The sequence below is a fragment of the Agelaius tricolor genome, unplaced genomic scaffold (assembly GCF_023055355.1).
Source record: "Agelaius tricolor isolate 1412-34295 unplaced genomic scaffold, bAgeTri1.0.p SCAF_3, whole genome shotgun sequence".
NCBI classification, from domain to species: domain Eukaryota; kingdom Metazoa; phylum Chordata; class Aves; order Passeriformes; family Icteridae; genus Agelaius; species Agelaius tricolor.
The window spans coordinates 20,102,232-20,127,851 of record NW_027269263.1 but is presented as its reverse complement, the minus strand read 5'-3'; the positions used below and the strand labels follow the sequence as shown (position 1 = coordinate 20,127,851).

General features: G+C 51.3%; 1 protein-coding gene across 1 annotated transcript; it reads right to left on the bottom strand.

Annotated features, from left to right (window-relative positions):
• Window positions 1–23,680, bottom strand: MGAT3 (beta-1,4-mannosyl-glycoprotein 4-beta-N-acetylglucosaminyltransferase). The gene is made up of 2 exons (XM_071422910.1): window positions 23,364–23,680; window positions 1–6,675 (listed from the first exon to the last, which is right to left on the bottom strand). The coding sequence occupies exon 2, from the start codon at window positions 6,672–6,674 to the stop codon at window positions 5,166–5,168; it is 1,509 nt and encodes a 502-aa protein (XP_071279011.1). The 5' UTR covers window position 6,675; window positions 23,364–23,680; the 3' UTR covers window positions 1–5,165.
• Between the last annotated feature and the right edge of the window lie 1,940 nt (window positions 23,681–25,620).

The window sequence follows — 25,620 nt, the reverse complement described above, 5'->3', positions numbered from 1 at the left end:
TTGGTTTCTTTTCATACTTTGTAAATTTTTTTTTTAATTTTTTATTATTATCTCCTCCTTTTAAGCATCCCTTTAAGGGTGAAATGAAATCCAACCATTTACAGAGAAAATGATTTCAGAATGTACATTTGATTTATCCTTACAAAAAGTTCATTATTACTTGCTGTTTATAAATTACAGAGTTGAAAGGAGCTTTGCAGATGCTCTTATTTTTTTCTTTTCTTTTTAGTTTTTGGCAAGTCCACGCATTCTTTTTCCAAAGCAGGGTGTCCTGGAGCCCCTCCAGGAGCAACACCAGCAGTAGGTCCAGATGGACCCCAGGCTCAGAAGTGCTGCTGGACCACCTCCAGGATGATACTGCATCATCATCCGCACAGGCAGGAAAAAACAGCTGTTTGAATTCTTAGAGTATTTCAGATCCCTTCTTAATCCATTACCTGTAGTGCCCAAAGCTTTGAAACATCAGTGTATTGCATTAGAAACAGTTCTTCTTTCTCAATGCTGGATCTGAGCCCCTCCTGCCACTCCCTTACCCTCCTGCTCCCCTTCCCTTCCCGTAACAGGAGTTTGTCCAATGTCTCAGAAATCAGGGGATTAGGGTGGGTAGGGACACAATGATGGAGGGATACAGGATCCATTCTCCCACTCACTTCCCTCCTTTCTCACCAAGGTTAGAGGTCAGTGAAGCCAGGACGAGCCGTCCCTTCCCTCTCCACCACCAGTGTTCACCCATGGAACCAGGAGTGACCCTGGACAGCGTCTTCACAGTGCAGAGGCATAGCAGCCGCAGAGATTGCCAGCAGGAGCTGGGACACAGGGACACAGCCCCAGGGACACTGAGGAGGGGAAGAGACACCCTCCCACAAAGAAACAGCAAGGCAGGCAGAGGGGAATGAACACCCAATTCTGCTCTGACACTCTCCCTCCATGCCAGCTGGGTTTCCTTGTTCACCTGTCACAGAGACACAGAGTAGGTTGACCTGGGCAGCACAAGCACAACACCTCAGCAGGACACAGGATCAGAGAAAGCAACAGCAAGAGTGTTTTTGAGCATGTCATCCTCCATACCAACCACAGGCACAAAGTCACCGTGTCTTTTCTGTCACTTGGGTGTGGCATTACCCCCAGATGGGCAAATAGGTCTAACCTGCCCTACTCCCTCTGCTTCAGCAAGCTCAGCTTCTATAGGTGCACCAAAGCCCACATCCTTCCTTTCCCTTGGGGCAAAAGAGGAAGAGGCACTCTCCAGTCCAAAGCCATGCATAGGCACACAGTCTCTTCCTAGGTGGGAAGCACCAAGACAGACAGAAAGAAGTGCAAGGCTTGAGTGTGCCACACACTGCTTCACCTATTTCCTGGCCCCACTGTTTACCAATTTGAAGGTAAAAAAGGCTTTGGGAATGAAAAAGCACAAGGCTGAAGAGGGCTGCAGGAAAAAGCTGGTGATGTATTCCCTCCATCCACTGGACAGTTTGGTCCAAGAGAGACAGCAGGATTCACTGCCCACTGCCCCCATGGGCTGCAACGACCCACAGACATCAGGCTCGGGTAGTCTGAGCCCAGCTCCACCTCAGTGCCAGGACAAGGTTCTTGGTCTTTCCCTTCTCAAATCTCAGAACCTGCTTCAGATAAAATGAAGGAGCTTCAGTGCTCACCTCAGAGTCCAGCACTGGGAAACAAGGATCTGACACAAACCTGCCCCCTGCTTTGCCTCTCACTACCTCACACACACACTTACTTTTGACTTCCCTCTTGTGGCAGCTGTCTGGAGGGGTGGCTGTCCCACCTGGAGCTGGCTGCAGAGGTCCCAGCAGGCAGCACAGGCAAGGCTGAGCAGAGGGCAAGCCACCACCTTGGAAAATCACTGTGTGAAAGCCAGCTTAGTAGTGTCTGTTCCCTCCAGGGACAGGAAGGAAGATTTTTAATGACAAGCACTCTAGCTCCCTAAGGATAATAAACACAGAGTTAGCCAGACAAATTAGACAAACATTGACTGGTTTGGCCTTAAATCAAAAAATGCTTAAACAATTCTTGAGAAAGAGAAACAATAAAGAATGCATTTCATCTGTAAAGCCCCTTCCTCCCACTACAACAGAAGTCTGGTTTCAATTTAATTTCCTAAGAATAAGGAAGTGAGTAAGTCCAGGAGACAGGCAGGGCAGGAGTTCTGCTCAAGAGCCCCAGCATTCCTTTTCCAGCAATACCTTCTTCTCCAGCCCAAGGGAGCAGAAGGGAGAGACAAATCAGAGAGAGAAGAGGAGAATGATGGAGCAAATAATGGAGGAGGGAAAGGAAAAGGCTGTAATTCAGGAATGGGAGAAGCAGATACTGCAGCTGTGGGCTTACTAAACTCCCAAGAGACAAAGGCCACACCTCAACACTGAAAACATGACTGCTGTGCACTAAAAATTCCCAAGGATGGCCATGGATGGGAAGGGATATCAGAGGAAAGGCTGCTCCCACTGTGGGAGATAAGGAGGTGCAGCCCCAGCACACGTGAACTTCAGCTCCTGCTCAAGTGGGGCTCTGGTGCTGCCAAAGCACCCACACAGAGCCTGGCTTGTCTTTCTCCTCTGTCTCCAGCAAAGCCTGGCAAAGACCTTGTGTTATCATCACTGAGACAAAGCAAAGCCAAAAGGTCCAAGAGCAGACCTCAGGCTCCCTCCTCAGAGTAAAAATGAGAAATGGCTTCTTCCTTCCATACTGTGCTGCTGCTGAATTGCACAACCCAACACACCTGCTCTCCTTCAGCTGTCCCTGGGGAAAGCCTCTTCTCCCTGTGCTACATCCTCAGTGCTGTGGCTTTCATCCTGCTCAATACAGGCTCCTCCTTTCTCAGATGGGACCCCACTTCTCTATCATCTCTCTATACCTAAGACCTCCACACAGTTGCTCAGCACCAGAACCTCATCACTGTGTCAGGAGTTCCTCCTGCTACATCAATCAGTCTGGACTTAAAGCCACAACTTCCCTTTGGGGGAAAAGCATTCTCCTAGCAAAGTTTGTCTCTCTACCCAGTTCCCAAAGGGGCTTCTCTGCCTGTGGGGAAGGCACAACAGAACTGAGAACAGTGATTTTAAAGAGACCAAAAATGGAACAAAAAAGAGGTTCCTTCAGTTCTCCTAAGGAAGCATTACGGCACACAACATGAGGAAGGAGCTAAGGTGAACTGCATCTCCATTTGATCAGAAAAAGACATTAATCTTCTTTTTATTGCAGTCTCTGCCTTATTAGGCAAGCAAGTTGGCTTTCTTGACAATTTTCTCTTCTCTAGAGAGGGAAGTAGGAAGGGAAAAAAGAGAGAGACATAGGTAGGAATGAAGCACAAGGGTGGCACATGCTGGGCAACACAGGACCATGGAACCCTGATGGAGTTAAGGGCAATGAAAACCCTCCTGCTTTAGAACAGCTGGCCAGAAGGGCCACACTTCTTTGTGCCAACGCCTTCCTCTTTATCCTGCTTGGAACATGAGTCAGTCTTTCCACTGCAAGGCTAAGAGAGCAAGTTCATTATGATTTTTGCCCTCTGCCCACTACGACCCAGGCTCTGGGCACCCTGTCAAGCCATCTGCTAAGGAAGGGTGGTGGTAAGGGTGGAGACAAGAATCTGCCTCCTCAGTGAGCTGAACAACCCAATACAACAGCAGGCAAGGTCCTCACTGCCCATGCCTGAGCAGACACCAGCCCAACCAGCTGCAACTAGCACACTCCTGAGCCCCTTCTCCTCTCCATGGTCTTGTCTGCATGGCCCAGGCTGCAGATGTGGGCTGCACACACTCTGGATTGCACCGTGGTCCCCAAACAGCCTCTTGGCCCCAGGAAGAATTGGCCCATGGCTTGTCTCTTCAAGAGCCCCCTCACACCCTAAGGGCAGACAGATGGACCCCGTGCCTTGACAGGCTTTGTTTGTGCACAACAATCAGAATTTTGCCCTTCCTCTACTCCCTTTTATTACCCTGTGGTAAGAAGGAGTAACCAGCACGTGTAAGTAGCAGCCCTGCAACAGGCACAGCCTGTGGGGCTCTAGAGTCCCAGAGAGTCATGCAACAGTCCCACAATTGGCTATGCAGAGCCAATGCTATCCCTGGTCCTCTTCTATGAATTGTCCAAGAAATCAGCCATGCCAACACTGAGATCAGTTTCTGGATCCCACCATTTTCTGCAAGCACACACAGCCAAGCCCCACTATGTCCTCCTCCCCCCCAGTACTGGTAATAAACACCCAGGTGCACACCAAACCCATGCATGTGAGCACTCATGCACACAGGCAACCATGCACTTGCAAACGTCCACTCCCACCATCTGACTGAGTCCCCCATAGCTTATCCCAGCCCCAACAGAAGCCTGTACTGCAGGGAAGACACTCTGGCTTCTGTAGGACAAGTCCATGCAGTGTTGTTGGGGCAGGGGGAAAAATGAGCAGAAAAAACCCTCAAACCCAGCTTTCTCCTCTGCTTCCCAGCTATCTGCTCCAGGATTGGTAGAGTACTGGGGCAAGATCCAGCCCAGGACAGAATGTATTAAGCCTGTGCAAGGCGCTGCATCTTGAGAAGGACACCTTGGAAGCAAAGGACTTCCCTTCTCCAAAATACCCTTTGAATATAGCAGTATTTAAAAAAAAAAAAAAAGCATACTGAGATGCTTTTGCACATTCACTCATCCAAAAAATGCCAGTGACACACATCTGCACACGCAACCACTCACAAGAGTTTGTGCCTGCTGACTCACACGCTCAATAAACAGCCCAGGCTTGCATCTATGCTTGCTCCAATCCACAAAGGATGAGGGTGGATGGGAACAGCTGCCCTGTCTCCCCATGGGATCCTCTCAGCCTCCCCCAGAGGAAAATCTGCCAGCTGGCTGCAGAGATTCTCTCCAGCCAGCAGGAGAGGCTCAGAAGATGCAAGGAAGTCTTTATGCTACTACAGAGCGGGTTCTCAACATCTCTCTTCCTCCTGTCCAGGTCTCCCTTCATGTGACTGAGGAATTTGGGTTCCCAGGGTGATGCCTGGGATGAAGGGAAGAAGAACAGGAAGTGAGGGAGGGCAGAGAGCCCACATAAAAAGCACACCCTGCCCATAAACAAAGGAAACAAAAGAAGGAACAGACAAAAACACCCGACTCTTTCCCTTTGTTGTGAAGTTCTGATTTCCCACCCAGTGGCCTCACCCAGCACCCTCCACCTTTCGGTAGGGGTTCTCCAACAAGTAGCGGAACCGCTGGTAGTTCTTGAGCAGGTACTTGGGAGCATACATCTGCTCCTTGGGGTCAGCAGGGGGATACTCCTGCATTGTACCATCAAACCAGCCACCAGTCCGGATTAGCTCCCGGATATAATTGAGGTCTCGTTTATCCTCATAGTCACCCCAGCGGGGAAAGTCCCCGTTCTGGGCTGACACCAGTTTGAAGTAGATCCCCTCTGGGGTGAAACACCAGGAGCAATGCCAGCCAGCAAAGTGGAGGGGGCTGCCCAGCGACCACTGCACCAGGATGTGTCCCGTGCTGTTCTCGTACTGCCGAAACCCAGGCATGGTGTAGTAGTCGCGGCGTCGCAAACGTATCCCGTCGGTAGCATAGACAGCCTGGAGCATGCCCATGGTGCAGCCCGAGACCACCTCCAAGGTGCCCGGTTGCTTCCAGAAGAAGCCGTAGAGCGACTTGCGCATGTGAAAGGCGAAGGGCTCCGTCCAGCCATCATAGAGCTTGAGGAAGAGCACGCCATCGCGGGCCGGGATCTCATCAGCATCATCGATGATGAAGACGTCGTCCGGGCGCAGGTTGCGGAGGCGGGAGATGCCGTCCCGGGTGAGGAAGGTACGCAGGTAATCGTCAGCAATCCAGCCGTCCTGGCGGCCACCGGGCGGGAAGTGGTCCAGGAAAACGTAGAGCACCTTGTGGCGGATGTAGTCAAAGGAGCCGTTGAGGAGCATCTCGCGGAACTTGAGGGGCCGCGGCTCTCCGTAGGCCGTGAAGTTGGACTCGCACACCACGAAAGCATCCACCACGTCTCCCAGCTCATGGAAGCGGACATCTAGCAGGTCGAACTCGTGGTTGACGTTGATGGCATTGATCACCCGCCGGGGGATCTCCCGCGGCACGAGGCGGTCCTTGGTGGGCAGGTTGGAATACTGGACCACGGTGGGGACGCCACAGCTGGGGCCGTGCCAGCCCGGCAGACACACACATTCCACCCACTTGCGCCGCTTGGCTCCGCTGGCGCTCAGCGGTTTCCGAGCCGGCCGCCCCGAGGCCGCGCCATCCGCTCGCTCCTCCTGCCGGCCGCCCGCGGGTGGCTTCTCCAACACCTTGGTGCCTGGTTTAAAGCAAATGCCACCGGCTTTGGTACGGACAAAGTATTCCGTTGAATCTTCTGGCAGCACGAACTCAACCTTGTGCAGCTCTTCACTGGCTCTGCTGGGAGACAGGGGCTGGAGCAAGGGGGAGTGGGAGTACAGGGGTGTGCGGAGGAACTCTGCACCCCCTGGCTCAGGGCTGACTTGAGGTGTGACGGGGGCATTGTTCCAGAAGAAGCTAGAGACGAGGTTGGGACTAAGTGAAGCCAGCTCCCTGGGGAAGGTGACATAGGAAAGGGCCTTGAGGAAGTGCAAGAAGGAGATGAGGCAGAGACCAGCCATGCAGAGAGTCAGAAAGAGTTTATGGCGTCTCATCTTCATCCTGTGGAAGAGCCACGAAAAGGAAAGTCACATTCAATAGTTACTGAGGTGCAGAAAGTTTACCACTGTTAGAAAAACAGGTTGGGGAAGGGAGAAATGCTGGTCCAAATTCAGCATGCATCTTTAGAGACTTGACTCCAGGAATTACACCCCCACCCCCTGCCATCTTCACATTGGGCCTTTTGCTTCAGCTGGGCTACACCAAGCTGAACCTTTGCTAGATTAGTCTCATAAATCCACAGAGACAAGAAAGGCACTGGCAATGGGTTAGAAAGACAGGAAATCCAGAATAACAGGAATTCATGATCTAGTGAACTCACCATGCATGGAAGATTTGCCCCTGCTCACTGATGGAAATTAAATTAATGTAAACCTCCTCAGAGGTGCATCACCAGGGGGTTGGGAGAAAATGAAAAGCCCAGGAAGGGTGAGAGAGTTGGGGGGACATGGTTGAAACATGACCAGTGCAAGAGAGGCAGTTTTAAAAGACCGAGATCATTAGTCAGACTGCCAGAGGCAGCCTACGCTCCCCAGATCTTTACAATGTTTGTACAACACACACCCTAAAAAACCACCCTTGTTCTCAGGAAATACTACCCAAGTTCACATGGAGGACAGGAAAACAAAAATAAAATTAAGATCCTGTCACATTTACTCTTCTCCCACCTGTGATTCTCAAGTCCACTGTATCTCCATATGTTTCATTTTGCTTTTCACTTTCTGTGGACCAGATGCTGAGGTTTTTCTACATCTGGATCAAGGTGACAAAAATAAATGCCTAGCTGTCTCTGCCAGTAATACTGTGCCATCATGATGGATCCACGTCAGGCCAGGAAGAAGCCAGCGGTGCAGAGCCCTTCCCTCCAAACAACATGAAGCATTGCCTTCATTCTTCCCTCCACCACCTCCCCTCCTCCAGCCCAGGCAGGGAACATAGAGCTGCTGTCAGGCAGAGAAGTGATTGAAGACTACAAGTCAGAAAAAGGACTAAAAAAGCAGAGGCTGTCCTGGAGCATGACACCCTTCCTACAGTGACAAAGAGGCAGAGATCCCCACACATGTGACACGTACCACCTCACCCCCTCCACATGCTCCATTCTGGTGCTTCTCTCCTTGGTGCAGTCTCCCTTCCACGGCCAAAGTTCCTGAGAGGCTCAGGACCTTTTATAAAGGTTCCACCTGGCACACAGTGGTGCCAGCAACACCTTCACTGGAGGCAGTCCCTGCTCCTGGGGGTCACGGGGCAGCTGCCCCACACATGGGCACGTGTGGGGGCAGAAGGAAGAAGAACCCAACCAGCTCCTGCCACTTCAGAGGGTATTAGGTAAAATACAGCAAAGTGTGTTACTGAGTAACTTGAGGAGACTCTAATACTGAAGTGAAAAGCCATAAAGCATTTAGACACATGGCAACTGCCCAAAGGAAAACGTATCTGGCTTTCCACAGATGGCTCTGACATGGACTTTGGTAGAGGGGCTGTCCACAGTTGTACCTTACAGCTCAGCAAAGTGTTTCTGTTCACTTGGCAGTCACATTTTTAGTGGAAGTCACCATCCACTGCCGTGGTCCCCAGTGCTTAGGTGGCAGGGCAAGGAGTCCCAGATTAAGCTATGACTGAAGGACTGCAAGCCTGAAGTTGGTGGAAAAGTTACACCATGGCCTTGGGAGGGGAAAAAATTGAAAGAAAAATAAACAAGGAAAAAGGAAAGAGAGCTTGATTCTATTGGTTAATGTTTAGTAGGGGTTTTGATATACTTTGCCACAACACAAGTCAGCAGCAGGGCAGGGTGCTGGCTCTGGACATCATCTTTGTAGTGGCCCAGCCATTAAGGGGCTGGATATTTTTGTTAAAAGCCATAAAAGATAATCTTGGGGCTTGCTGTCAAGCTTTCTTCATGTAGACAAAACAAGGGGCTGCAGAAAACACCATGAGCATCTCTTTCTATCCATGATTGATTCTTTCCTTGAGACTCTGTTCATGTCTTCCAGAAGCAGCAAGACCACTTGTAAAATAGAGGAATATTCAGTGCCTTTTCCTTCCACATCACCAGTTTTCAGTCTGTCTTGAAGTGTGGGGAAGAGGAGGGCACAAGGAAGCCAAACTCCCACTAAATTAGCAGTGACTGGGTGTATGGAATATTAATCCCAATATTACCTGGTGGGACGTGCCTGGCCTCGTCTGACCCTTGCTGCTGGGCCAAAGGCGGCAGCTGTGGTGTTTTCACCTCAGAGATACCTTTGGCTGGCTGGGTGCTGCAGCTGGGCACTCAGAACAAATCCAGCAAAGTAGGAACTCAGTTTACCTTTGGTGGAAAAGGTTCAGGTGACGGTGAAGAGAAAAAGGAGAGGATTCTGCCATGGAGTTTTAATCCAGAGTTTTATTCCAGGATGACAGACCTCTGAATCTTGTAACAGCTCCCAACAGAATCCAGACCGCATGGTCTCGTCTCCTTTTAAGCCCCGGGGACAGGGGGAGGGGAAGGGACAGGTGAGGCACCAACCAGGTGGGAGGAGGGGAAGGCTCAAGGGACAAAGACACTGGGACAGGCCAATGAGCCCGAACCTGAGAGGCTTCTTTTGAACTTCTGCCAACCACACCACGACCCTGCTGGAATGTTAAGATTGATGGACAGCACTTAGCAGGAGGGCGAAGGGGGAGGGGAAAGGAGAGGTTGGCACACCTGGGGGGGTTGGGATAGGTGAAACAGGAAATGGCATCACACTGCAACATGGGTGTCAGTAGAAAGTGTCCCTAACTGGTAAATGAGTACAGCTTTCTCTTGCCAGGTGTCCTGTGACTTCTCCAAGGCATTACTTCCAGACATCAGGCTGCTCTCTCAGACACTGAAACCAGGGCAAAATGAACAGCTGGCCTGCTCCAACATAGCAATCCCAATGACTGCCAGGTAATGCTCATTTTGCTCCAGCTCCTACAGGACACACAAATGCAGGGCAGCCAGCTTCCCCTGGGCCAGCCCAGGGCTGAAGGCAAGTGCTGAAGAAATCACACAAGGCACATCACCTTCTCAGATGGCTGTGATGATGCTCTGCATGCCACAGTAAATTCCCAGACAAAAAGCCATAACTCTTGACATTCAACAAACTGCTCTGCTTTCTGAGATGTAGCACGCCGTGTCAACATATCAGGACGCATGGCTTTAGGAAGCAAAGCAGATTTTCCTCCCTTGCCATTAGCATACATCAGTATCTGTCAGGCTCAGCATGTGGCTCTGCAGCTCTTCAGCCACGGGCACAAGGGGCTCTGGGCAGGGCTGCCTGGGCTCTTGTGCCAGGCTGGGGTGCACAGCCCTCCCTGGCTGCTCTGCCAGGCCAGCTGGCCCTGCAGTACCCTCTGCTGTTCCTGCTGACACTGCCCAGGAGGCAATTTTCACTGCTCAGTTGGTTTTGTTAGGGAGTGGGAACACAAACTCATTTCCCTCATTTCCTAACCCCTCCTGGAAGAGGGGAGGGAAGCAAAGAAGCAAGGTGTGTCCTTTTCAAAATCTCTTCCCTGGGAACAACCTTCATTCTCACATGCCAGGGATTCTTCTGCCAGGGAGTGGAGAACACTCATGCACCCTTGGGTGAGCCAAGACTAAATACCATCAATCATCTATCCCTTCCCATATCCTCTGATCAGCCCTGCAGTGAAAGGCATGTCTGGTGGCAGCTAGTTGGAGACAAAGGCCAGCAAGGGAGGATTCCCCACCCTCCCCATCCAAAATATTTACATGCGGTGGAAATGAGAAAGGAGGTACCAGTCAGGGAGATATCTCAGTGTGTCACAGAAGAGCCCAGCTGCTCCAACACAAAGCAACCATCAGTGACCAGGAACACAGAAAACAGCAAGAAGAGGTATTTCCCTTCTGACAATTTTGACTGAGGAAGGGGGGAAAAGTCAACTTGATCTCTGGGAGAGTGATCAAGTTGCTGTCAGCAGCAAGAAAAGCTTTGATGTTTGAGTAGAAGAAAAAGCCTGAAGTAGTATGGACAGTCAGCTCCATTAAGACAAAGCTCTTTAGGGAGTGCACAGTTATAGACTGCTTCAGCAACACACAGTCCTGAAAAGACAAGCTGAAAGCTTCTTTTTTTGGGGTTTGATATTTCCTTGCTTGAAGTTCTTTCTCTACCACGCAGGGGAAGTGCTTTCAAAAAAGGAAAAAAGCCAGAAGTGTTATGCACATGAGTTATCCCCAGGCACCTGTTGCCATTTCAGTGACCAGTTGATTTATACCATCCTGAAAGAACATACTTATTTTTCAAGAATCCAGAGAGAAAGATATGCACCAATAAGAGCTGGCAGTTCACCAGCCCCAATGTTCTCTTCTGGAGAACACTGGCAAGAGGCCACACAACAGGCTGCTGGATACAGGCTTGTTACCCCATCTTGTTGGGGCATGGGACTCGAGACTCCTTAGACCTCTCCCATGGTTACAGGGAAAATGAAGCTGTGGAGAACAAGTCAGAGCAGAAGCTTCTGGTTTTCCCCTGATACCATAATGCTTGTCTCCTCTGCCTAAAGTTATCCCATAACACCCATGCAGTAACATATTTGCAGATCACTCAGACACTTCAACACAAAGCAGCAATTCAAATTAGAATCACTTTCACATGGCAGATTAGAAACCCAGTATGACTTCCACCCCCCACTCCACACAGAGGGCCCAACTCTCTCTACTCCAGCTAGAGACAAATGGAACAGGCTCCACATTTCTGGAGTACTAGGTCTACCTGCCATCCTCAAGCACAGGAACCAAGCAAGCATCGTCAGAGCCAGAGTACCTCTAAACACTCTAAAAATCTCAAGTTACTTTTGTCCTGCAAACATCCACAGAAGGAGAAACCATAAAACTTAGTATTTGTCAACAACTCACGCAAGTTCAGGCACAGCAGGACTGCACTTTGCTTAAGGGTAGGAAAAGAAGATTATCCTACATTTCAGGAAAATCTGAGAGAAGCAGGATGTACCAGAAGTTAGCTAGGGCTCAGCATCTCTCACATGAAGGATGCCACGGTGCTTTCAGGGACTGCAAGCTACAAGGTCGTCAGCAAGAAGCTCTGGCAGCCACAGCACAAGGTGGTTTCAATGTAAGCAGGTCCGTATCAGCTTCCCTGCAAGTTCCAAGGACAGAATAAAACATTCTTCTGTGTCCTTCATCAAGAGCTGCTGCCCACAGCACAAATGCAAAACAGCAATACCTCACACTCCGCGTTTCTTTGCAGCCCCAAGGCAACTGACCACAAGGTGCCACTGACTTGGTGCCAGCCCAAACAGCTGGATGGAGCCATCCAGCAGGGGCACTCCCCAAGCAAGGTCAGGCTGAGGGACAGCAAGGCTCTGTCCTAAGCACCTTCCCTCCATTTCTGCAGACAGGTAAGAAGAGTGGTAAGGTAACCACTCAAAAGTATGCCACCATGACTGTCATTTGCCCCCTGGAGCTGCCATCCACCCACTCTTAGTATAGGTCTTATCAAGTCAAAAAGAAAACCAGATTGAGGAAAAAAGATAGCTAAAGGGTGAATCTACACAAAACTAAGGTTTGAGGTTGGCCAGGGAAGGGTGACAGCACAGCACAAAGAAAGGCATTGCCTTCCCCTTCCCAGGGAGGACAGGTACATGATGTGCATATCAACCACAAGTCTTCAAACTATGTGCAAGACCTTGCTAAGTCTCAACGCACCTGCAGCATCCACAGTCAAAAAACAAACAAACTAAGTATCTCTTTAATGCATTCCTCTAGGAGACCCAAGTGCTCCACACCAGCAGCTGCTATCTGCTGCACACAGAAACTAAGATGGATGCAACACAAAGCCTCCAGCTTTTTATGTGCTGTATCTGCTCACCTCCTTACCTCTGCAAGCACAGTATGTTCAGAATCCACACTTCCCATGGACCTTCAACTGTTCTCTCAAGTGTCTTGTCCTGCCTTTCAGTGGACTAAGCCTTGGTTATTTCAGATGCTACACCTCCAGTTGCAACAAGACAGCTGCACACTGTGGGACAAAGCAGCTCTTAACCCTCCACACAGAACACATAGGACCTGGAGATAAAGTGGTCTTTGTTGACAGGATTTTGTCTCAAGACTGATCTTCCAGAAGTCAGCAGAACAGACCAACATCTGAACACCTTCAGAGTCCATTATAAAACCCTCCACTCAAACAGACTGTTCTTACTGTAGCTACCATATTACTAATAGCAGCATAATTATCTAATTCTCCAACCCTCAATTTAAAAGAAGATCTCAGAAAAGTCTAGAAAACTCTAGTGAAATCCAGTAATGGCCTGCAAGACACCAATTTAATTTTATCCAAGAAGTACTTGGACGTCACAAGAGTGCAGTACTGCATGCTAAAGGAAACTAAGCTGGATTTCCAACTCCACTGGAATCAATCAAATATTCTTCTCAGCATCCTTCAGATATGCTGGGCTCCCTTGTAGCTAATCTTCTCTCTCCAGCTAAATCCAGTCTCACCATAGGAATTTCCACTGCTTCAGAGATGCTTCTGCACACCCTAATCCTTCAGAGGTTCTCAGAAGCTGCACCTTCAACTTCCTAGCGTCACTAGTCTGAGTGCTCTTTCTGCTGTAGGAGAAGCGGCACCTCTCTCCCTCACTTCTGCCTGGACGTGCCTGATATCCTGGAAGAACCCTTCCCCAGCCCTGCTTATTGCCTCCTCAAAATATCTGCTTCCATGAGGTCTGCTGGGATGGCCCTGGAGCTCATGCCACCACCTGGCTCCCAGGCTGGGCCTCTGCACATCCAAGGGCGAGCTGAGGCATTGCCCATTGCATCACCCAGGATGCCAGGCCCTTCTCACAGAGAAACACAGAACTGCTGCTGCTCACTGCTCCAGCTGCACAGCAGTCAGTCACTGCAAAACACAGCTGGTTAGGTCTTCTGGGGTCTTACAGGGAAGGGATACTCCATCATGAGGAACAGGACAGAGAAAAGGGACAACACTACACAAAAAAGCAATTTATGTCTTCAGACAGACCATGGGGTAATTAAACAAGCATGCAAGATCTCCCTTGGTGCCTTGCAAAGAGGGACAGGTCAAAACCAAATAAAGCTTGCAGAGACTTCAAGCGAGGCACGTGACAACACAGGCTGTTGTGTCAGAGGTTCTCCCCCCTCACTCACCACCATCACCGCTTACCCATCCCTCAGTTGTCAGTTGCATGAATTCAAGCTGTCAATCACATGAAAGTCTGCTTTTACAGCCATATCAGCAGCAGATCTAGCTGGGTTAAAAATAAACTTGAAGAAAACGCCTAGGCATGGGAACAAGCAGATGACCAGCAGAAACTTTCTAAATTATTTTACCAGTTCACTTCTGATCAAAACACATAGATGTAGATACATCCTCAGAAACTCAAAATTACAGAACTGTAGCCACTGTTCATCTAACCAAATCTCCAACAAGGCCCCCATTCAACCACCATGAGCTCACTAATTCTTCCCAGCAGCATCAGAGAAGGAGCAAATCTCAAGGAAGGAAATGGAAGAACCAGCAGCAGGAGGCAACTGCTTTCAATGCAGATCCTGGCAGGCATTCCAGGCAGGTCAAGCAAGTGGAGTACAAGCCACAAATCCTGAGAACAGCTGCAAGATGAACAGGTTACCTCAGACCTGCAGGTCCATGGGTGAAGAGGACGAGCACGTGGCAGACAGGCCAGATCAGGCACACACACCCTGTGCAAAGGAAAGCAGGGACTGTGTGACAGCCCAAGCAACAGGGAGATGCAGGTTGAAGAGCCCAGAGGAAGGTGAAGTGTGCCCTGTGAGCCCAGAGCAAGGCACTTAAAAGAGGAAAGAGGCAAGAAACACTTGATGCCATGGTGATGGGTGAAGCACACAGACCCACGCAGGCAGGAGAAACCACGTTAACTCCAGCTATTTTTGAAGCGGGTGGCAGTTGTTTGTGCATCCCCAGGATAAAGGGGATCAAGAAGCAGAATAATTGAACCCCAGGAAGACAATAAATAAAGAGAAGCCATGGAATAGCAGCAAGATCCTAGTGGCCAGGAGAAGAGCTGGCCCTCCATCCCCACCCTCCTTCCTCCCCCATCCATCACCAACTACTTGGGGTTTGGCAGTGTGCTCACTTTCCCACAGTAGCCGATCTATTACTGTTTGGAAGAGCCTCTTCCTTCCCCTCCTCCCCTCCTTTTCAGGCCACAGGGGTCCTGCTTGGCAGCCCCCGGATCCCCCTCCATTCTGCATGTCTGGTGACCAGCCAATCCCATGCAAAGAGCATTAACCCCTCTCCAGCAGGAACAAACGCAGAAACCTGACTCCACGCACAGAGGTTTCTCTAGGATGTATCTCCCTCCTTCTCTCCTCCCCTTCCCCAACCCCCGCTGCTCACTCTCTCGCCTTTTCCCCCCCTTTCCCTTCCTTTCTCAAAAACTAACTCCAGCCCAGGGAGTGTCACATCTTCCCGAGAATGTTACACAAACCCATGGGAATTTTTCTTGGACCACGAACAGACCCTTATTTATTTGTCTCTTCTGCCTTTGTTCTTCATTTCCTCTTTCAAGACTTAGGCAAGACCTCGACACAGGGCTGCCTGCATCCCCCGCTGCCACTTCACTTTGTTATTATTTTCAGACAGAAAGGGCCGATAGGCAGAGAGCTCTTCAGTGCCTTGCCCCGAGGCAGGAATAAGTCAGCCCAGACTCCCACCTCTGGGGTGGACGAAGGGCATGAGCTCAGGGGCTCTGGCTTGCAGAGACAACCTCCTGCTTATGTTATCCTTCTGACTGCAGCATTGCAGCCCCTTGGATTTAATCCCCACGAATCAATTCTGCAGTCACAGCTCTATGCCGGTAACAGGCATATGGTACCACGAAAAGGGGCAGTTTCCCAGAATGAAATCAAAAGCTTCCTAATGCACTTAACTCAGGGTCACATAAATCTCTCTTCTGCCTCCCACAGACAACTGGACCTTGTTTACAGGCATTGCAGCAGGCCTGGGTCTCAACAATATGTTTACTGCTTCTGCACAAACATTCCCTTTCACTAAGCAAAGCAGTACCCTGATCTCCAGATTAATCCAAGCAGAAAGAACTAGGAGCATGTCTACAGGAAAAGGAGAAAGTTTGTCTTCATCAGCAAAATCAAATGCCATCCTGGACATCACACAGTTTTGGGGATCACCTGTCTTCACATTCTTCCTTTAGGTTGCCTTATTTCTTGAGAAGGATGAGGAAGAATTTTGTGTTTAGCCAGAGGGTAATGCTCCTGACAAGAGGTAAACCATCTGATGAAAGAATGGGTTCTTTTCAGGCTGATGAGACCAAGAACCAGGCCAGGGCAAGATGGGACAGCACTGCTTGTCCAGGGAACATACAGTGATTACCTGTCCAACTTTGCCCCAAACACAAAAGCCACAAGTGAACACCGTGCAAATAAAAACAGGGAAGCTGAGCATTTCTGCTCAACTGCACAACAGACAGAGCAGTTTAGTACCACAATCACTTGATTACAGCTTCTTTCTTTCACCACCCTCAGCCCTCCTCCTCCTCTTTAAGGTCTTCAGTAACACAAACATTTATATTGAACTGTGTTTCCGAGAAGTCAGCTGCCACAAACAGGTCAAAAAGGAAGGAAAGGAGAAAGACAGAATTTATGTGTAAGCTCATTATGAAAATCGGTCATGAACAAGAAGGATGTGCAGTGCAGGAGGAGAGCTGTGGTCATGCTGAAGCCAACAGGACAAGCAGGGCAGAAGCAGGACAGCCCACCTGAATGGTGCAGCAACCTGCCACAGTGGGGCAGAGGGACAAAGGGCATTAAACTTGTACATAGCTGGGCTAGCCAGCTCATCTCTATGATGTTCCACTGCTGCAAGAGCCTGTAACAAACTGCCCCAGTCAGCTTCTCTTCAAGGTTTAATCACTGAGAAGTGATGGCAATTTCAGCTGCACAGTTTGCTACTCAACCACCTGGTCTACCCAGTGCTCAGGTCCTGATGATCGTGTGCAAAGTCCAATGGACCGTGTCATGACAAATCTAAAAAACATTTTGGCAAGACAAGATGGGCCTTTGAAAGAAGAAAAATGCTTTCAAGCATCTAAATATTTTAGAGAACAGTCCAGAAGATTCCAGCACTGTAATTGAGTGAGGGACCAAATCCAAGCACCAGATTGACTGTCTCCAGCTTGACACAGTCTCTACTGCAAAGACAAGGCTATGAACTCAGGAACCTCTCACACAATCCCAAGCCACAGAGATGCTCAGCAGGATCACACACCTGAGCAATACAGAAACCAGAATTGCATTTTCAGTGCTGCACAGAGCCATATGCAAACAAACACAGGCAAAAAGGAAGCCCACAGCACTTCCTCATCACTAAGTGATAGACTCTGGATGCCTGACAAACTCCCCTTCCCTCCCCCCCAGTGCTCACGGGAAGCGAGAAGACTCTGTTCCAGAGCACAACTGCACTATAAATAATTCAAGAGACTGCTAAATTATGCAGAAGCAATCCCATCGTACCCCCGGCCAAGCTGAATGCAGGTGTGGTCAACCCTTCCTCCAGAAGTTGCTGCTCGATAGGGATTCTGAGGCCAAGAGGCTTTGTGCCAGTAGCACATATCTGAGAGCACGCTGGCCACTTGCTCACAGCCAGGCCTGCACCAAGCAACGACACGAGAGGAGGGATTTGGGGACACAGGGCTGGCTGATGGGCAAACAGCAGCTCCTTTAATCCACCTCTTCTCCAGAGACCTCACATGGCCCCAGGAGCAAGTGTAGAAAATTGTGTCCCCTTCGAGCAAGGCTGCTCAGTAGGTCTTGCCTCCATGGATCGGATTAGCTGGCAAAAGCTGCAGCTGGACAGCATTGGCACGGTGAGGCAGGGAAGAAAGGACTGCTGGGGCAGGTGGGAAGGAGAAAAGGGAACAAAAAAACCCTCTGGAGTGGTAAAGAAAGAAGAGCTTTGCTAACACAAAAAACATACAAGGAAGGCTGAGCTGAAAGCAGAGAGAAATACAGTCAGTTCTGCTGCCCCAATCTTCTGCCTTCAGGAGATCCTGCTTCCCTGAATATCAGGGCTTCCAAAGTTTCCCTTGGAAATGGGGTCATTAAGCAACAGAGTGTAGCTCACGCTGATCACTCCAGGGCACTGCTCTCCTCATTTACCCTGCCCTTTGCTCTACCTCAGAGCCAGCCCTGACATCACAAGCTCCACAAAAACACAACTTCCTCACACACAGTGAGCACCATGCACCCTCAGCCCCTGCAGACAAATCCTCCTTCCAAAAGCCTACCTTTCCTAGCTGCTGCAGCCTCCAAGGTCTGTCCATGCTCAGCCTGCACAGGCCTCCAGCCTCCTCCTTTTCCCTGCTGCCCAGCTAGAAGGGTCTGGGTTAGAGGAAGAACTAAAAGCACTACCGTAGCCCTTTCTTCAGCCTCAGCACAACCAGCTTAAAATCTCAGGGCTCTAGCCTACCTTCCCCTTCTTAAAGGGCTCAGCATCTAGGAGAGAGACTCCCTGTCAGGACTCTTTGCCATGCTGTCTGCCTGGCTGTCTGTCCAGCTCTGTATCCGCACGCCAAGCCAGGAGATACCTGTGCTTAGCTCACAGCTGCGAGCCGCTGTGCGGCGGGGCTGATTTGCATCCGTGTTTCTCTCAGCTGTGCTCCAAACCTGCCTCATGCAGGAGACATGCAGCAATATCCCAAGATAAAAATTACCCCAAAGTCTTGAAGAGAGCATGGAGTTTGAGTCTGCCTGCTAACCCTAGCCCAACCTGTATAGATTTACACACCGAGGGGAGAAGGATTCTCTGAGGGAAAGGCAGCAGGGAGCTGGGATTATAGATTAGGCAGCAGATCAAGAAGGAGGCGATATCTGTGATGAAAAGGGCTGTAGAACCCAAGTGATGACTAGAAAGTTTTGGATAACCTCTGGCTCAGCACCCCACCCAGCTGTCCTCCAGGATTTCCAAGACAGCCAGCAGCAAAGCAAGTACAGGGAGCTTGGCACTTTGGTTGCTGCTCTTCTGACCAACCCCTGCGTTTGCCACTGGGCACAGCACAGCCTTGCTCCATGCCTCAGTCTCCCTGTGTGGGAAATACAAGAGACTTTTCTACTCTAGGTAAGGGCTTACCTAATTAAAAGAAGCTTAATAGATTGGTTCAAGGTCCTTGGAGAGAAATTCTGTCAAAACACAAGACAGAGATGATCCTCAGAAAGAAGAGAAGCCCCCTCTGCTTTTCTCTCTTCCGGTCAGCCACATCCACCTCTCCTCACCTCTCCTCTTGCTTGCAATTTGAGCATTACAGGCTGAAAAAGAATTCTGTCAATGCTCAGTGTGGTCATAACCCACAGCCATGGCTGATGTTTTGGAAAAAGCCTATTTAGATATAGACCCGGGTACTCCCCTTGGTGGGGAAACAAGGAACCTTAGCTGAGGTCATCAAGCTGCCTGTTCAGCTAGGGGGGTTATCTTGGTACAAAAGGCCAAGGCCTCAACAGCAAGCAGCTCACATAAGTCCTGCTGTCCTAAAACAGGTAATAATCACTTCCAAAACCACCACTCCACAACAAGCCCTTGCTATTTTTAAGGCAGCCAGCCTGATGAAACATCAAAATGCAGTGCTGCACTCCCGGTCACCTATCAGCTCTCCTGAGCAAGTTTCTGAGCACAAAAATACACCCACCCTGCTACAGGTGTTCAGAGGTCTGAAGAGCAGGAGGTACCTGTTGTACTTCAGGAACAGCTTCGGGAAGTAAAGGGTCTGCATGCCAAGGAACACAAAGAAGTTCAAAAAAAGGTAAACAAATCGTGTTTCTGCCTTCCTCAGATATGCAGCCAGAGTTTATTCCACAGGGATGCAGGCATAGAGTGCTTTTGTAAATCCTACTCCACTACTCCAGCACACAGCATTTCTCTCCAGCATTTCCCCCTGGAGAAGGGGAAACTCACCAGCTTTGTGACAGCACCTCTGCCCTGGTCCCTGGCACAAGCAGCTGGTCCTGGCACCCCACCCAGCACTGCTGCTGTGGCACAGCCCAGTCCCTGCCAGAAACTCACCTAATGCTATCACAGCACCCAAAACCCGACCCAAACCTGCCCACAGTGCCAGTCTTGGCCCCTCCACGCAGCTCTGTCATGCCTCCTCAAGGCCCGCCTGAATCACTGACTCGACAGCACGGTTCACATGTGCACTGCAGATATGTCACCACCTTTCCAAGAACATCCACAGTTGGGAACAGCAGGCATTCCTAAGACTGCCCACATCCCCCTAGATTGCACTGCCCCACGTGCCTACCCTCCCCAGATTTCAGATCCCACTGTAATGTTTCATTGTAGTGTCCTGATGGCATTTTGTACTAGTGAAGTGCAGCCTGACCTTTTGTGCAGAACTGATGGGTGACAGCAGCAGAAAACACGTGGGCACAACTACCCACACTTTTCTGCTTCTGTAGCCAGGGCTGGTAACATGAACCAGCCCTTTGAGGCACCTCCACTTGACCTAAAGTCATGAAGACATCTCTTGTGCCAGTCAGTTCGCCCTCCTCTCTGCCAGAGTTACTGACAGCTGTACCAGTCTTCGTTAGCACCACCTCCTCCAGCTACATCCCACTGATTGGGTCACAGACTCCAACAATGTACAAAGGGCTCATTTTAGAGCAACTAACCCCACCTAAAGCCTAATCGGCCGTTAGGAATGAATGCTGGCCCAGCTTGCCCCATCTGTCCATCAGCAAACTCCCCCACCTCCTTCCTCCGCCTTTATGATCCAGCACAGAGGCTGGGGGCTGTAGGAGTGTCAATTTGTGATAGCAGGTGCACCCTAAAGATGCTGTTCTCAAGAGAGGAGGAAGCTCAGACACAACAAGCTGAAATCTCAGCTATAAACCCTTCCACGAGACAGAGTTTATCTCTGCTTGCTGACAGGTCAAAGCAAGGGAGGGACAGAGAGGAATTTGTCTAGCCTAAGGTGCCCTTCACCTACTGAACATAGACAACATCTATGTGCACTGCCCTGAACAACTGCCATACCCATGACTGCTTACATGCTCTACCTTTATTGCAGCCATAAAAATCAGCAAAAGTCCCATGCTAAGTGCATCCAGCAGGACCCATGTGCATTGCTACACACACCCAGCAAACAGCCACCCACATTTGCCACACAAGCCTCCCTCAAAGGCATGCAGTAAGCATGTTACATCAATCTGGCAGGCCCCAGTGTCACACTCCACTTAGCCAGATATGCGTGGGAAAAGGAGGAGAAAGGTAAACACAAGGCACACAGGAAGCCCACAAGTACACAAACCTCACAGGTACGCTCCTCAGGCAAACACACTGAGTGTCTGCGCCTGCCATGTGCCTGGCCAAGGTTCAACAGGCTCTGTGCTCACCATGAGCCCCAGCAAGCCTCCAGACCAGCTACCCCTGTGTCATGTTGGGCACAAGTGCTCAAGGTAAGCTCACAGCTGTGAGCATCTACTGAAGCTAACATTCCTGCAAGTACACTATTTCCCACCTGCTCTTCTTGACCTCCTTGCTAAGACAATCCCTGCATGCCACGCAGGCCACTTTTTTTCCAATCTTAGCAGCATTTTCAGGGAGGGAGGAAAGCAGGCAGGCAACTCAGCCACCAAAACCACTTTGGAAACAAGAGTGTGGAGAGCACTTCCAATGGAGGTAAGCCACAGCAGCACCTAGGACCAAAAGTATACTAGACAAAAAGCAGCAGTTGGGCCACCAAATGAGGAACTAGGCAAAAAAATACACCTGCAGCTAGCCTGAATCCATCCCCTCTCCTAAGGACATAATTGGCATATCCAGGGCATTAATAAACAATGCAGGTATAACTGAATCCTCAAGAGAGGCTATACCTTGCAGTGGATTTCTTACCCCTACTGCAAAATCACCTGAGAGTGTAGAGGAGCTGTAAATCTTTGAGGGACTTTTACTACATGCAGTAGAGGAGCCACAGCTTCACTGCTCTTCTGCAGTTTGCAATGGCTTTCATTCACTGCTTGTGTTATAGTGCTACAGGCAGGCTGGAGACTCCCTCCCCAGGAATAGCTCAAAGGACCGCTCTTCTCCCGCTCTAGCTTGGAGGACACGTTCCCAGCACTTGTACTGGGGCTGAAACAAGCACAGGTGCTAGAGCTGTGTTTAGAGGGGCTTTAGAAACTGGAGGTTTGCTGGAGCATAGGGACATGCATAGTCCTTCCTCCCCTCAGAGATGTCTCTCAATTGCCTGAGGGTCAAGCAATGAATGGTAGATCCTGCTTGATTTCTGTCCTTCTCTGAGAAGTTGGCAGCAGCCAGGCTGCAGCAACAGGAACTTGCAAGTGCTTCCTAAATCAGTTGCCAGCTGGACCTAAACATCACTGCTGCAGGAGGGACCCACAGAGCACAAGAGACACCCTTTGGGGAAGGAACTTGAAAAGTTCCTGCTGACTCACACCCTGCCAAGGTGAGGGACACAGGGGCAAGAGTATGCAGGAATTTGAAATTCAGTTTGCACAGGCTTGGGGGTTCCTGGTGACTCAAGTCATATTTGTTAGCAGGGGTGCCACCGAGTGTTTTCACAGGCTTGAACTACCCACTCAAGAAGAGAGATGTGGAATTAACTGGAGGAGAGGTGCTCAGCACCCACACTATGCTCTGGAGACCGGGCAGGCATGCTCCTGACCCGATGTTCTGTCCTAGGGTGCAGAGGAAAAATCCAAGACCCCAGCATCATTTCTGGGAAATAGGCGGGGTTCCCATGCGACCCAGGCGCGGCTGGAGGAAACACAGCGTGTGGAAATCCCCGAAGGAAAACCACAAGCTGAGGCACTGAGAGAAGCCTCTCTCCATCCCGCGCCACGCTCCCTCCCTCACTGAGCTGCCTGAGGAACTCCAGAGCTGCAGCAGATGCCGTGCTCCCCACCAACCTTGTCACGCTCGCCCAGTGAGCAAAACTCTGCAAGGACTGAGGTACACCAGCCTGTGTCACTCCAGTAGGACACACAGCTATTCCAGCCCACAAACAACCCGAGAGCCCCGCATGAGCGGGGAGAACTTGGGTGCCCGCGTCCCTCTGCGGCCAGCCCCGACCAGGGGACCTGCAGCCATCTGACATGGAGACAGAGCAGGGCACAGGGGACGTTTGACGATACACATTTATTTGTATGGATGTTTTCCCTCCCACGCACGCACTCCTGTTACTCCTTCTCGCTTGCTGCAGGCTTGGCACGCATCCCCAGCCCGTGCCCTCCTCGCAAGCCGAGCCCGGGCAGCAGATGGGCCTTCGCTGCAGTGCCCCGGCCGGAGGGAGGCTGCCTCCATCCCCGGCGAGCCCTCCGCTGCGGGCAGGGGGCTGGCAGCATCACCGCCCTCCTCCCCACAGCCGATGCTCCCTAGCAGGGGATGCCGGGATTATGGGGGGGGTGGGGAGGAGGGGGGGGGGGAGAGAATAAAAAAATAGCACTAATATAAATAAATAAGGAGCGCGAAGGTGGGGGCTCGGTGGGGGAAACCTCTCCGGCAGCGTTCGCAGGGGATGACGCCGCACCCCCGGGCCGAGGCACAACTTGCAGGTGGCGACAGCGGCGGGGGGGACGGACCGATGGGGGTCCCGCCGCCACCGCCGCTGCCCGCAGCCCCGGGGCGGCTCCCCCGGGGCGCGCTCTGCCCGCCGCCCCAGCCCCGCGGCAGAGCCGCTCGCTCACTCACCCCCGGCCGGCGCAGAGTCGGTGCCCGCCGGGCCCCCGGCGGGGCGAGGCTGCCGCTCGCCCCCAGCCCGCCCGCCGCCCCCCGGCATGGCTCGGCGCCGGCCGCGGCGAGAGGCGAGCCCGGAGCCCGCAGCCCGCAGCCCCCCGCCGCCTTCCTCCGCCTTCTTCTTTCTCCGCCGCGGAGCGGCCCGGCAGCTCCTCCCGGCCGCGGGAAAGGATGCGCTGCGCTGCGGAGCCGCGGCGAGCCGAGCCCCGCCGGCGGCAGCGGGCAGGGCTGCAGCAGCCCCTTTTGTGCCGCCCTCACCGCCTGTCTCCTCCCCCGGCGCGCCCGCCCGCCCCCCCGGGCCGCCGCCGCGGGCCGCCCGCCCCCCGGGGCACGGCCCGGCCGCCCCCCGCCCCCCACACAAAGGAGCCCCGCGGATGGGGCCGGGGGTGGCTATCGAGCGGGCTGCGGTAGCGAGCGCCGGGCCAGGCGGTGCCCCCCGAGGATGCCGCGGGCCGAGGCAGAGCCGCCGTGCCGCCCGCAGCCCCGCGGCAGAGCCGCCCCCTCCGCATCGCTCCCGCGGCCCGGGGGGCCGGCGAGGGCGGGAGCTCCCGATGCTTGGCGGGAGGGAGGCGAGATGGGGATGCGTGAGCTGCCTTGCCCGGCGACATCAGGAAGTTTTGCTGCGGTGCCAGAAATAGAACCTGCGTCTGCTGACTCCCGGTCGTGCACCCTAACCGCAGAAGCTATCTTTTCTCAATTCAACTTTTCCCTGCCTTCTTCCACGTTGGGCCCATCTTTGGAAAAGAAAACAAAGCCAAGCCAAACCATAATACCAAATACCACCACCCCCTCCCCCCTGACGGAGCGGCACCGCTACAAACATGCTGAAACACAACCATGGGACCTCACTCCTTGCAGCCAGGAGCAAGCAAAAGGTCAAAGGAAGCAGAATTAGAGTACACCCTTCCTCGACATTTCGTGGGAATTTGGAAAAGCAGCACATTACAAACAAGCCTCGGTGCCAACACCTCTCCAACTTGCCATTTATCGTATGGGCACACGGCAGCTCGCTGGGGAGAAGGTGAGAAGTGGCTCTGTCAAATTGCCACCAGCTCTTCTGAGCACTTGTGGCACAAGAGTCTGCCCTACACTCTGATCTGCTGCCTGGCCAGCACCAGAGAGGGTTTCCATGGGAAGGGGTCACCCTAATTTTGAGTTTTAAGGCTAAGATAGAGAACGTGTCAGAGCTCAGGCAAAGAGACAGCATAACTGAAGGGGAATTTTCCCTGATGCAAACTCAGCTAGAAAGATGAGTAAAGACAGCCAGAGGTCAGCTGGATTCAGAAGTGCCTCTAGAGTATTGTAGAAGTATTGAGGGAAAGGAATGAGGACATAGGAGGAAGACAACGATACAGCAAGGGAAGCTCTCACGACATGAGAGGGGTCATTTTGTGGCAGACACAACACCACACCAGCACAAGTCCTTGAGGACACGGAAAGCAACATCATATTGGTGGGAACACATTGGGAAGACAACAGCATCCCCATCTCTGTGGGTCCAGGATGAAGTTGCTCTCTGATAGGACTATGTTCTTCAAGACAGTCATGGGTCCCTAGCAGAGAACTGGGCTTGGAGGGAGTCCCCAGCTTCTACATCCCTATGAAGAATTTGACAGCCATGATTCCACTTGCATTGAGTCCATGACTGCTTTTTCTTTGGTTTGTTTGGTTTTTTTGGGGTTTTGTTTTTTTTTTTTTTTTTTTTTTTGAGATGGCTGGCAAGTGACAGCATTAGCCTTGCATGTGTGGGTGATTTCAGCTCTGGGAGTATAAATCCTATTAGGGATGGGCAGCCATCACCAATTCATTTCCCCCAGCCAGTGAACACCCATCAAGAAGGGATGGTTGGCACTAAAGGGAAGAAAACATCACTATTTCAGACCTCCTTTCCTCATAAAACATTATCCCTTTGCTGCAAATATTACCCCTGGGGTGATGTGAAGACAGCTAACACTTTTCCATGTTAATGTGATAAAACTGAAGGCTTACAGGCTCACCCAGAGATTGCAAATGTTCAAGAGCTTCAGACCACAAACCTAGAGTAGAATAACATCCTGTGCACAGAGAGGCACCTGCAATACCACAGCTCCTCGGTCTTGTGACTGTGTTTGCCACGCTCAGTACTCCTAACGAGAGACAGGCTCCTGCAGCCTCCCTGAGGTGTCTGCCCCTCTGCTACACCATGCAACAATGTGAAGAGAATGTGGGATTT

What these genes read in the sequence shown, in the direction of transcription:
- MGAT3 (XM_071422910.1), bottom strand. Translation starts at nt 6,674, where the DNA reads ATGAAGATGAGACGCCATAAACTCTTTCTGACTCTCTGCATGGCTGGT.